At 39.2% G+C, this 11,781-nt stretch overlaps 1 protein-coding gene across 1 annotated transcript in view; it reads left to right on the top strand.

Annotated features, from left to right (window-relative positions):
- TXNDC16 (thioredoxin domain containing 16) overlaps window positions 1-6,036 on the top strand; it is a 118,813-nt gene extending 112,777 nt beyond the window's left edge. Inside the window, exon 21 of the mRNA XM_017849457.1 lies at window positions 4,025-6,036. Coding sequence (XP_017704946.1) covers window positions 4,025-4,290 — 266 coding nt within the window. The 3' untranslated portion in view covers window positions 4,291-6,036. The remainder of the gene's footprint in view (window positions 1-4,024) is intronic.
- Window positions 6,037-11,781: the final 5,745 nt, after the last annotated feature.

Raw genomic sequence — 11,781 nt, 5'->3', positions numbered from 1 at the left:
GATATGTGTGAACTTGATCCTGCCATTATGATATTAACTGGTTATTTTGCTCGTTAGTTGATGCAGTTTCTTCCTAGCCTCGATGGTCTTTACATTTTGGCATGTTTTTGCGATGGCTGGTACCGGTTGTTCCTTTCCATGTTTAGTGCTTCCTTCAGGGTCTCTTGTAAGGCAGGCCTGGTGGTGACAAAATCTCTAAGCATTTGCTTATCTGTAAAGGATTTTATTTCTCCTTCACTTATGAAACTTAGTTTGGCTGGATATGAAATTCTGGGTTGAAAATTCTTTTCTTTAAGAATGTTGAATATTGGCCCCCACTCTCTTCTGGCTTGTAGAGTTTCTGCTGAGAGATCTGCTGTTAGTCTGATGGGCTTCCCTTTGTGTGTAACCTGACCTTTCTCTCTGGCTGCCCTTAACATTTTTTCCTTCATTTCAACTTTGGTGAATCTGACAATTGTGTGTCTTGGAGTTGCTCTTCTTGAGGAGTATCTTTGTGACATTCTTTGTATTTCCTGAATTTGAATGTTGGCCTGCCTTACTAGGTTGGGGAAGTTCTCCTGGATGATATCCTGAAGAGTGTTTTCCAACTTGGTTCCATTTTCCCCCCTCACTTTCAGGCACACCAATCAGACGTAGATTTGGTCTTTTCACATAATCCCGTACTTGTTGGAGGCTTTGTTCATTTCTTTTACCTTTTTTTCTCTAGACTTCTCTTCTCACTTCATTTTATTCATTTGATCTTCAATCATTGATACCCTTTCTTCCAGTTGATCGATTCGGTTACTGAAGCTTGTGCATTTGTCACATATTTCTCGTGTCGTGGTTTTTATCTCTGTCAGTTTGTTTATGGCCTTCTCTGCATTGATTATTCTAGTTATCCATTCTTCCATTCTTTTTTCAAGATTTTTAGTTTCTTTGCACTGGGTACGTAGTTCCTCCTTTAGCTCTGAGAAGTTTGATCGACTGAAGCCTTCTCTCAACTCGTCAAAGTCATTCTCCGTCCAGCTTTGATCCATTTCTAGCGATGAGCTGCGTTCCTTTCGGGGGGAGATGCGGTCTGATTTTTTGAATTTCCAACTTTTCTGCCCTGCTTTTTCCCCATCTTTGTGGTTTTATCTGCCTTTGGTCTTTGATGCTGGTGACGTACTGATGGGGTTTTGGTGTGGGTGTCCTTTCTGTTTGTTAGTTTTCCTTCTAACAGTCAGGACCCTCATCTGTAGGTCTGTTGGAGATTGCTTGAGGTCCACTCCAGACTCTGTTTGCCTGGGTATCAGCAGCAGAGGCTGCAGAAGATAGAATATTGCTGAACAGCAAGTACTGCTCTCTGATTCTTGCTCTAGAAGCTTCGTGTCAGGGGTGTACCCCACCGTGTGAGGTGTGAGGTGTCAGTCTGCACCTAGTGGGGGATGTCTCCCAGTTAGGCTACTCAGGAGTCAGGAACCCACTTGAGCAGGCAGTCTGTCTGTTCTCAGATCTCAACCTCTGTGCTGGGAGATCCACTGCTCTCTTCAAAGCTGTCAGACAGCTGTCAAACTCCACCCAGAGGTAGAGTCTGCAGAGACAGGCAGGCCTCCTTGAGCTGTGGTGGACTCCACCCAGTTCGAGCTTCCCAGGGCTTTGTTTACCTACTTAAGCATAAGCAATGGCGGGCGACCCTTCCCCAGCCTCGCTGCTGCCTTGCAGTTAGATCTCAGACTGCTGTGCTAGCAATGAGGGAGGCTCTGTGGGCGTGGGACCCTCTGGGCCAGGTGTGGGATGTAATCTCCTGGTGTGCCGTTTGCTAAGACCCTTGGTAAAGCGCCCTAGTAGGGTGGGAGTTACCCAATTTTCCATGTGTTGTGTGTCTCAGTTTCCCTTGGCCAGGAAAAGGGATTCCCTTCCCCCTTGTGCTTCCCAGGTGAGGCGATCCCTCGCCCTGCTTCAGCTCTCGCTGGTCGGGCTGCACCAGCTGACCAGCACCGATTGTCCTGCTCTCCCCAGTGAGATGAAACTGGTACCTCAGTTGAAAATGCAGAAATTACCTGTCTTCTGTGTTGCTCGCGCTGGGAGCTAGAAGCTTGAGCTGTTCCTATTCGGCCATCTTGCTCTTTCTGGCAGTTCTTATTTGAGATTTACACTTAACTTTGGCCCAGTTCCCTGATCTTTGTATGCTTTGGTCTTCTTGTCTATAAAATTGTAAAGATTAAATGAATAATGCATGTGTATAGTAAAGGCTCAATAAATGTTAATTAATATTATCTATTGTCATTACTGATTTGATGAATAATGTATTTGTTACCCTATGTTGTTACAGTTTTATTTGCAATTGAAAACCTTAAGATCTTTGTAGAGTACCTTCAGCAAGTAGTTAGCAGAATTGGGATGTTTCAGGCATTTTATCATAGTCTCAGACCATTAGGCTGCAGTGTTGACCTTAAAAATAAATATTGTTTAATATTTGCTACATGCTACACTTTAAACTGGACTCTTTGTTGTTGTTGAGACAGTGTCACACTCTCTCATCCAGGTTTGAGTGCAATGGTGTAAACACGGCTCATTGCAGCCTCAACCATCTGGGCTCAAGTGAACCTTCCACCTCAACCTCTCGAGTAGCCGGAACTACAGGCACATGCCACCATGCCCAGATAATTTTTTTTATTTTTTTATTTTTTGTAGAGAAGGGTTCCCACTATGTTATCCAGACTGGTCTTGAAGTCCTGGGGTCGAGCTATCCTCCCATCCCACCCAAAGTGGTGGGATTACACGTGTGAGCCACCATGCCCAGCCCAAACTGGACTCTTACAGATACTTTAATATACATTTATCTGCTTGTTGCAAACTACAAACAGTTATTCTTCTCACCTGTTTATTATATTCAAGAAAATATATCATCTGTTTGTCACTTTTGAACCTGCTAACCTGGCAACACCAAGATTTCATATAGTTGAGTGTGAGTGAAGAAATTATATATCAATAAGCAAAGTACAGCTGTACTGCATGTATAATATACAGATTTTTGTTTGAGCTTTAGGAAATTGCAATTTATATGATTTTTCTAATTCTTAAAGATACTCAATTTATGAGAGATGCTCAAGTTTGTATCTTATGAGCATTTATTTTTTAGTGTGTAACAGTGCATAGATTTTTTCATTGGAATTTATATTTAAAAGGTTTACTTTGTACATTTCCTTATATAGTTTATTTTTTAAAATAGTATCCTAAATGGGACAACTAAATTCTGAAACTGTTTTGTAAACTGTCTAGTAAATGGAAGACAGTTAGCTAATTTATCTCATGTATATGTTATCAGCTTTAATCAGTTTTCCTCTTTTAATAACCAATATTTTAAAATAATGTTAAGATTCATTGTCATGAAGCTTATCTAAGAGAAATTATTTAATCACTATGTATGGAGTACAGTTGATTCCACAGCAATTTTAATTATTTCTTGTCTATAATTATTTTATAAAATGAACTTGTTTTCATAAAGTGTGTGGAAAAGATGTTAATCAAAAGCTTCAAGAACAGAAAATGCTTTAAAATGTAAGGAAATACTTGTATAATAACTATATAATAAATAATTACATATGTTCCAGATTTTTTTTCTTGAATGATTTATAAGAAATAGTTACATTTCTTTGGCAGTAGAGGGAAGCATGCGACTCTTTCATTTAACGTTTTATATACAACGTTTTACATATGTGTTTGTGATCTTGTTACACATATTGCTATTTTTCAAAACTTCAGCAGAGGTTAATTGGCATTGAGATTCTGGACCTTTTTCCCCCGTATTCATGCTTATCTTTTGAAAGAAAATAATAGCCTGTAAATGGAATCTAAAATGAAAATGGCTAGTAATGACAAATGTATCAAGTTTCTTGTTGACGGTAACAATTAAAAAATTCCTAACTCTGCTTAGATAAGTAAAACTAATAAAGCTTTCACTTCTACATACATGTTTTTCAAAATAAAACATTTTCTAGTATGTTGATGTGACAATTTTGTAACTGTTAATCTTTAACCTTTGATTGTTTCTTCCTTCCAGCAATTTTACCTGCTCAGGAGTGGAAACCTCCTCTTCCAGCTTACGATTTTCTAAGTATGATGGATGCCGCAACATCTCAACATAGCACTAGGAAAATTCCCCAATGTATGAAAGAAACAGATGTGCAGGAGAATGATAAGGAACAACATGAAGATAAATCGGCAGTCAGAAAAGAACCGATTGAAACTCTGAGAATAAAGCATTGGAATAGAAGTAATTGGTTTAAAGAAGCAGAAAAATCATTTAGGCATGATAAAGAGTTATGATGCTCAAAGGTGAACTAATTTTATAGGGCTGTGGTTTCCAAAATTTTTTGGCATGCTACACTTAATTTATTTCCTTAAATAATAATACTAAATCATTTCAAGTTTGTAGACTAGTGCCGTCCAATAGAATTATAATACAAGTCACATGTTTTATTTAAAATTTTCTAGTAACTACATTAAACAAAGTAAAAGTGAGCAGGGCAAAATAATTTTGGTATTATTTTCACCCAGTAGTATGCCCAAAATAGCTAAATTAATATAAAAATTATTAATGAGATATTTTACATCCTTTTTTATGCCAAGTCTTCAAAATGCAGTACGTATTTTATACTTACTGCATTTCTTACTTCTGAGTAGCCATATTTCAGGTGTTCATTAGCCATATGTGGCCTGTTAGACAAAAACTAGCATCATTAACTTAGTTCTAGCCATGATTTATACTTGGATTAAAATTAAAATATAATTCTGATCACAGTTAACTCTGCAGTGCATTCATGCAACTGGCAGTTATATTTGTTTTGTTGTAGTCATGATATTAAAATCAGTGTTTGTCAACCCGGGGGCAGTTTGGCTCCTCAGGGGATATTTAGCAATGTTGGCGACGGAGATATTTGTGATGTCATGACTAGGGCAGTTATTGGCATTTAGTGAGTAGAGGCCAGGGATGCTGCTAAATAACCTACATTGGACAGCCCCCGCCACCCCCAACAAAGAATTACCCTTCCCAAAATATTAGTAGTGCCAAGGCGGAGTAACCTTGGGTTAAAGGTAACCTGTGGCAGACTAGGTTTCCAGAATTTCCTGGTTCTGCTCAAGTATCATGTTTGAAAAAATTTTGGCTATTAAAGATATGTATTAGATGGTCTTATCCTTATTATTACCTGGATACAACTTGATCTTTTCTAATATTTTCAGAAAGTGATGGGATAACCCTAGAAGAGGACTCAGAATGATATTTGTATTTTAAGGGAGGCTTCAAACCTGCTCTTATTTCTACAACTTATATGGCTAAATTTCAGATTGAACAGGAATTCAGCATTCTGCCATCTCCTCATGGAAAGAGAGGCTCGCTCATCTGACGCGTCTCTGCAATCTACCCTTGCAAGCTTCAGACAAATCATTTTGTCTCCCTGAGCCACAGGGCCTCATCGGTGAGGGAGGGAAAGATTAGCCAAAGAGTACATTTTCATTCCAAATCACTTAGCTGTTAGACTGATCTGTTTGTAGCAGTTGTTTGTCTCATTTTTGCTCTGTGCATTTTTTGAGACATTTGTTGAGAGTATTCTATTTGGTGTTCTACTGTATTTTTCATTTTAGTATCTACTTGGTATCTTGTTCTTTAAATTATCTTCACATATGGTTTGCCTGATACAACTGAGTTTTATAACTGAAATTTAAGGAATCAAACAGCTGAAATTCAGTAAGTGCATGTATTTCCTTATAACATAGACCCTTTGCTACTCTCAGCACCCTCTCCTCAATTTTTTTCCTGTAGCATGTGATGCCTTATTAATTCAATTCATTTTCATTTGCTTTTATTTCTAATATGGGATCTATGAGAGTGAACTCTAAATATGGTTTGTAGTAATAAAACATCATTAGCCTAATTATTAGAAAATGCTAATTAAGTACCAGCACATAGAAACATGAAATTGCTTAGTCATTGTACCTTTGTCAGCAATTTTGACAGTCATTAATGTTTGTAATGATTTTAAATAAAGTATCTGGCTTTCAGACCTACCTTCACAAGCCTTCTTGAGTCTCTACTGTGCCCTCTCTTGGACCACTCTCCCTCTATCAGTTGGATTTCTTTGGTTACAAGCAACAGAAATTCAACCTTGGCTCACTTAAGCAAAATGAGAATATTGGATAATTCACAGAGAAGAAAAATTAAACTAGGCTTTGAAAGGATAGGAACTAAGTCTGTTCTATGTAATAGGAACTAACAACTCAGTGAAGAATCAGTTCCAACAGATATACTATCTTTTATGACTCAGGGAGTCCTGGGAAAGTTGGGTTGGGGACCACTAGTCACTTTAATTGGTGGTCCTAACAGTACTTTCAAATGCAGAAGGGGTAAATCTCACAAAAGAAATCCAAATTCTGTTTACCAGAAAAAGAGAATGAATGCAGAGGAGGAAAAAAAATGAAGAAATAGAAAACCCATGAATCCTCAAAACACTGCTTGCTGTTCTTCTACCATCCTCTGTATCCTTTTCAGATCTTTCTGCTACCTCTTACCCATTTTTGAGAGCTCCAAAAGCCCTCTCTTTACTCTCAGTGGTTACAGCTTTTCTGTATGTTCTCCTGGTCCTCTAGTAGGGTTGGTTGCCAGTGCATATTTACATTTTGTATACCATTTCATCTCTCATGAGTCATATTATTTCACCCTCTCCTGCCTCACCTGTGCTAGAATATAAATATCCTTGGTCCATTGTTTCCAGCCCTTGTGATGAAATATTTCATGAGCTGTTTTTCAAAATTCCTAGAGTTCCTCACTTACGCCTATGCTTCTTTAAAAACTAATATGTGTAAGGTGAACAACAAGAGTTTGCAAATCAGTGTCTATTTCAGTAATAAGTAATCAAATAGATACACTGGGATTTTCACTTCCACCTAAGATGTAGAAAGCTGCAAGAGAATGTTACTCCTATCCTAAAAACAAAAAGTGATAAATTTTCTTATATCCATCAGAGAAAGTAGCCAAAGGAACTGGTTTTCAAAGAGTGACAAGCCCCCCTTCAAAGAGAAACAGGATATATGAACTGTTTTGCTTTCATCAGAGAATAGGAGGCTGCTATTAAAGCAAGTGAGAATAAATTATAAAGAATTTAGAAGAGTCTACGTACTTACACTCCTTGCAAGTTAGTTTGCCTCAGATTCCTGAATTGGAAACAAATGACTTTATTACACCAGTAGCATTAGTCAGTGTCAGCATCCCCACAGTGTTATCAGAAGAGGCCCAGGTGATACCTGCACACACAGTGGATTGCATAACAGAAGGAACCCTGAGTTTAGGGAACCAAATAACGTTATAATGGATATTTAGCATGCTTACCCTTTGCTCTGGAGGAATAGATCTTTATTATACTGGACAGTAATCAAACTTTTCCTTCTTCTAGAGGGAGATACTGTCTGGAGAGATGGTATCTGTGTCGGTCTTTCCAGGCTGTTCTTTATATAAATATCCTTGAAAAGGTAGTCCAGAAAAAAGGCAGGCAGTACCTTTCCATGCAATCATGCAGAAATGTGAGAGACCTGTGGAGAATTGTCTACTGACAGAAATCATTAAATGTTAAGGAATTCTTTAAAGGCCAACTGTGTAATCGATATCAGTTTAAAATAGGTCCCCTGACATGACAGAGGTTCACAATCACTTTCCACAAGCCTCCACTGCATGCTGATGAGAAAGAATGGGGCAAGAGACTGATGAGAAGAGACACCTCAGTAACACAGGCATGCATGAAATGATGGGCTGACAGGCGTGGAACACTGCCCGCTTCCTCAGACCTTTCTCTTGTACAAAGCAAAGCCACTGGGGGAGAGATGGCAAACCTTCCTGCCCTTATGGCCCACCTTCCTGCCCTTATGGCCCAGGCAGAGATCCACTGCTCTTGAAGGAGATATAAAAGCAAAAATCTTTTGCCCTTGAGAAAGGCAGAAAGTCTTGTGGGCCCAGGATCCTGTACCAATAACCAAGCAGAAATCCACTCTCACTAGAAGTACAGAAAATCTCTCCTGTTCAAGAATTCCCCAAACTGATGAGTATATAATTCAAATTGCAATGATGCAATGAAGGATATATAGAGGGAAGTGATACAGAATGATTATGATCAGACGACCACCTACTTAAGTACAATGGTGAGGTGAGTCCTCCCTAATGAAGTGATATTTGAGCTAAGACTTAAAGGATGAGATAGCCACCCTAGATCAGAATAAAGAGCATTCTGGATAGAGGAATAGCATCTGGAAGACTCAGGAAAGATTTTGGGTTATTTAAAGAATGGAATAGAACCAATATGGCTGGAGTCTAATGGGCAAGGGGGCAGTAAAGAGATAAGGCTGGAGAGCTAGGAAGAGGCAGCATTACACAGGGTTTTGGAAGACATGGATGGTAAGGCATTTAAGTGCACCAAGAAGCAGGGGAGCAATATGATGGGATGCAAAACTTCAGAAGAATATTCCAGTTGCCATAAGGAGTGGCCATGGAGATGGAGAGATGAGGATGGATTTGAGCTGTATTTTGGAGGTTTGACCTATAGACCTTGATGATGGATTGGATCTAGGTTTTGAGGGAAAGGGAAGAACTACAAATTACTCAAGTTTCTGATATTAATAACTGAAAGAATGTGGTGCTATTTACTGAAATGAGGAAAAGGGAAGCTGGGGTGGTGTTAGGGGTGAACAGAAAATCAAAAGTTTAATTTTGTCTATATTAAGAGTGAAAAACCTGTTTGATTTCAAGTTGACAGTTGGATACTTTGGTCTGGAGCTTAGTGGAGAGCTTTTCTTCATTGATTCAACAAATACTGTTTATTGTCTGCCAGGCACTGTTTCTGGAAATGTGAATGAAACAGCCCCTTTCTTCATGGAACTTATATTCTAGTGCAGGTGAGATGGAAAATAAGTAAATATACAGTTGATACACAGATGATAATGGCTGTGAAAAAAAATAAGACAAAGGAGGGTAAGGAGAGGTATAGGAGATTCTAAAAATGAAGTGTGGATAAGGAAGGCCTCACTAATAAGGTAAACTTAAATAAAACCTAAAAAGGAAATAAGGGAGCAAGCTTTCAGGTTATTTGTGATCAACCCTGTTACTTAAAACAATTTAGAATGCTAGATAATTTTTTAAAATCTTTATTCAAACGATTGAGGGACTGACTGACAAGAGACCAAAAAATTACTGGGCCAAAATGTAAGTAAAAGCAGGAAACCAGAGAATTAAAGGACACGCTTTTAAGTATTTTTTCCTAAAGCATTTGTCCATGTAAGCTAACTTACTCTGCTCTTGTATTTATATTTTAGTAAGTTATTTTGCTCTGGAATTTTTTGTTTTTTGTTTTTTGTTTTGAGATAGAGTTTCACTTTTTCACCCAGGCCGGAGTGCAATGGCACAATCTTGGCTCACTGCAACCCCCACCTTCTGGTTTCAAGCGATTCTCCTGCCTCAGCCTCCTGAGTAGCTGGGATTACAGGCACCTGCCACCATGCCTGGCTAATTTTTGTATTTTTAGTGGAGATGGGGTTTCACCATGTTGGCCAGGCTGGTCTTGAATTCCTAACCTCGTGATCCGCCCACCTCAGCCTCCCAAAGTGCTGGGATTACAGGCATGAGCTACTGCACCTGGCATTTTGCTCTGTTTTACCAAAAACAAAAAAAAGAACAGAAAATTATTAAATACATTGATAGGCTGGAGAATTTTAATCTTTTTCACTTATTTTTTTAATTTTAATTTTATTTTATTTTTGAGATGGAGTCTCGCTCTGTCACCCGGGCTGGAGTGCAGTGGTGCAATCTCGGCTCACTGCAACCTCAACCTCCCGGGTTCACCCCATTCTCCTGCCTCAGCCTCCCGAGTAGCTGGGACTATAGGCACCCACCACCACACCCGGCTAATTTTTTTGTAATTTTAGTAAAGACAGGGTTTCACCATGTTAGCCAGGATGGTCTTGATCTCCTGACCTCATGATCCACCCGCCTCAGCCTCCCAAAGTGCTGGGATTACAGGCATGAGCTACTGCGCCTGGCCTTTTTCAGTTCTCATTTAAATCCAAGTACATTTTATAACTTCTTTATACTAGCTGTCAACATGTAGGGCAATCTGTCTTGAAGTAGGGATGAAAGACTCTGAAAACATCCTGGAGAGTTCTCCCTTAAAGCCAAGCATGGGGTTGTTTAAATAAACTTCTTGTTTAAAATGAAAAACAAAAAATAAATATAAAAATAAAAACACAGTCAAGTTTCTTTAACTGCCAAGTGTCTCCATTGGCCTGAAGATGACGAAGGAAGGATTTCGTTGTATAGAAAGTTCTAAATCCTCCCAGGAGCCCGTGAACCGCTTCTGCCTCAGGTGAGCAAGAGTAGTCTCCCCACGCCCACCTCTGTAAGGTGCCTGTGGTGAGATTTCCAAGTTCACCCTGGGGCCGGAACTGGTCCAGCCTGGCCCAGGAGGTGCATGGAGTGTGGGCGTGGGTGACTGCCTGTCCCATACCCCGGCAAATGTCCCTAGCCCCAAACTTCAGCTTTGCTGTGGGAACCAAAGTTAAAAGTCCAACCAGCATGGAAGGTTGGAACTCCATAGAGCCTGTGAGGAAAAGGTGAACTTAAAAGAAAAAAATCTTCTCCATCTCCACATAGTCAAATACGACAAAAGAAGATGTTTTGATACTGAGAAGCAAAAAGCCAAACCCTCTCTGAAAACTTGGAACTATATCCAAGTTCTGGATATACTTGGAGCCCTTGAGATTTGCAAACCAAATTGCCATAACCTATGTGGTCCAAAAACTCTCCAGTGATTATTAGTTTAAAATGGTCCCAAACAGGTCCTTGAACTAGAAACTTGGCAAAAGCAAACACATTCTCTCTGGGGAAAGCTACCCACTTCATAGCAGGCCTCCAAGTATTGACCAAGATAACTTTTTCAAGGGCAGTGGTTTACATATAGTCAAAATTAAGTAAGCACACAAGGAAAAACCAAGCATACTGAAAACTAGCAAGAATTAAAAGCCAAACAAAGACTTCAGATATGAACATGATTAGACATATTAATTGTGCTTACTATGTTTCAAGAAATAAAAGGCAAGCTTAAACATATCTTCAGGAAATAGGCAATCAAAAGACAACAGAACCAATGTGAGAAAGAAAGAAAATTTCTAGAAATAAAAAAAAATACCATAACTTGGCCAGGTGCAGTGGCTCATGCCTGTAATCCCAGTACTTTGGGAGGCCAAGTGGGGAGAATCACAAGGTCAGGAGTTAGAGAACAGCCTGGCCAATATGGTGAAACCCCATCTCTACTAAAAATACAAAAACATTACCAGGCGTGGTGGCACATGCCTGTAATCCCAGCTACCCGGGAGGCTGAGGCAGGAGAATTGCTTGAACCTGGGAAGCTGAGGTTGCAGTGAGTCGAAATCGCACCACTGTACTCCAGCCTGGGCGACAGAGTGAGATTCCGTCTCAAAAACAAAACAAAACAAAAACCCGTAACTAAAAAATTTAAACTAGACACAGCTGAAAAGAGAAAGGTAGTTGGAAGATCATAAAAAATCACTCAGAATGTACTACAGAGAGACGAAGGGTGAAAACTATGAAAAAGAAGCCAAATGAAAGAACAATTAACAGAATTTTCCAGAATGAAGAAAGACATCAATTCACAAATTCAGAAGCTTATAAATTCTTAAACAGATTAAATAAAAACAAATTTATCCTACATACACAGTGAATCTACAGAATACCAAAAGCAGAGAAACCTTAAAATGTGCTAC

The sequence above is a fragment of the Rhinopithecus bieti genome, unplaced genomic scaffold (assembly GCF_001698545.2).
Source record: "Rhinopithecus bieti isolate Rb0 unplaced genomic scaffold, ASM169854v2 scaffold_29928, whole genome shotgun sequence".
In the NCBI taxonomy this organism is placed as follows: Eukaryota; Metazoa; Chordata; class Mammalia; order Primates; family Cercopithecidae; genus Rhinopithecus; species Rhinopithecus bieti.
The sequence above is the reverse complement of the archived record's forward strand: the minus strand, read 5'-3'. Positions and strand labels throughout refer to the sequence as shown.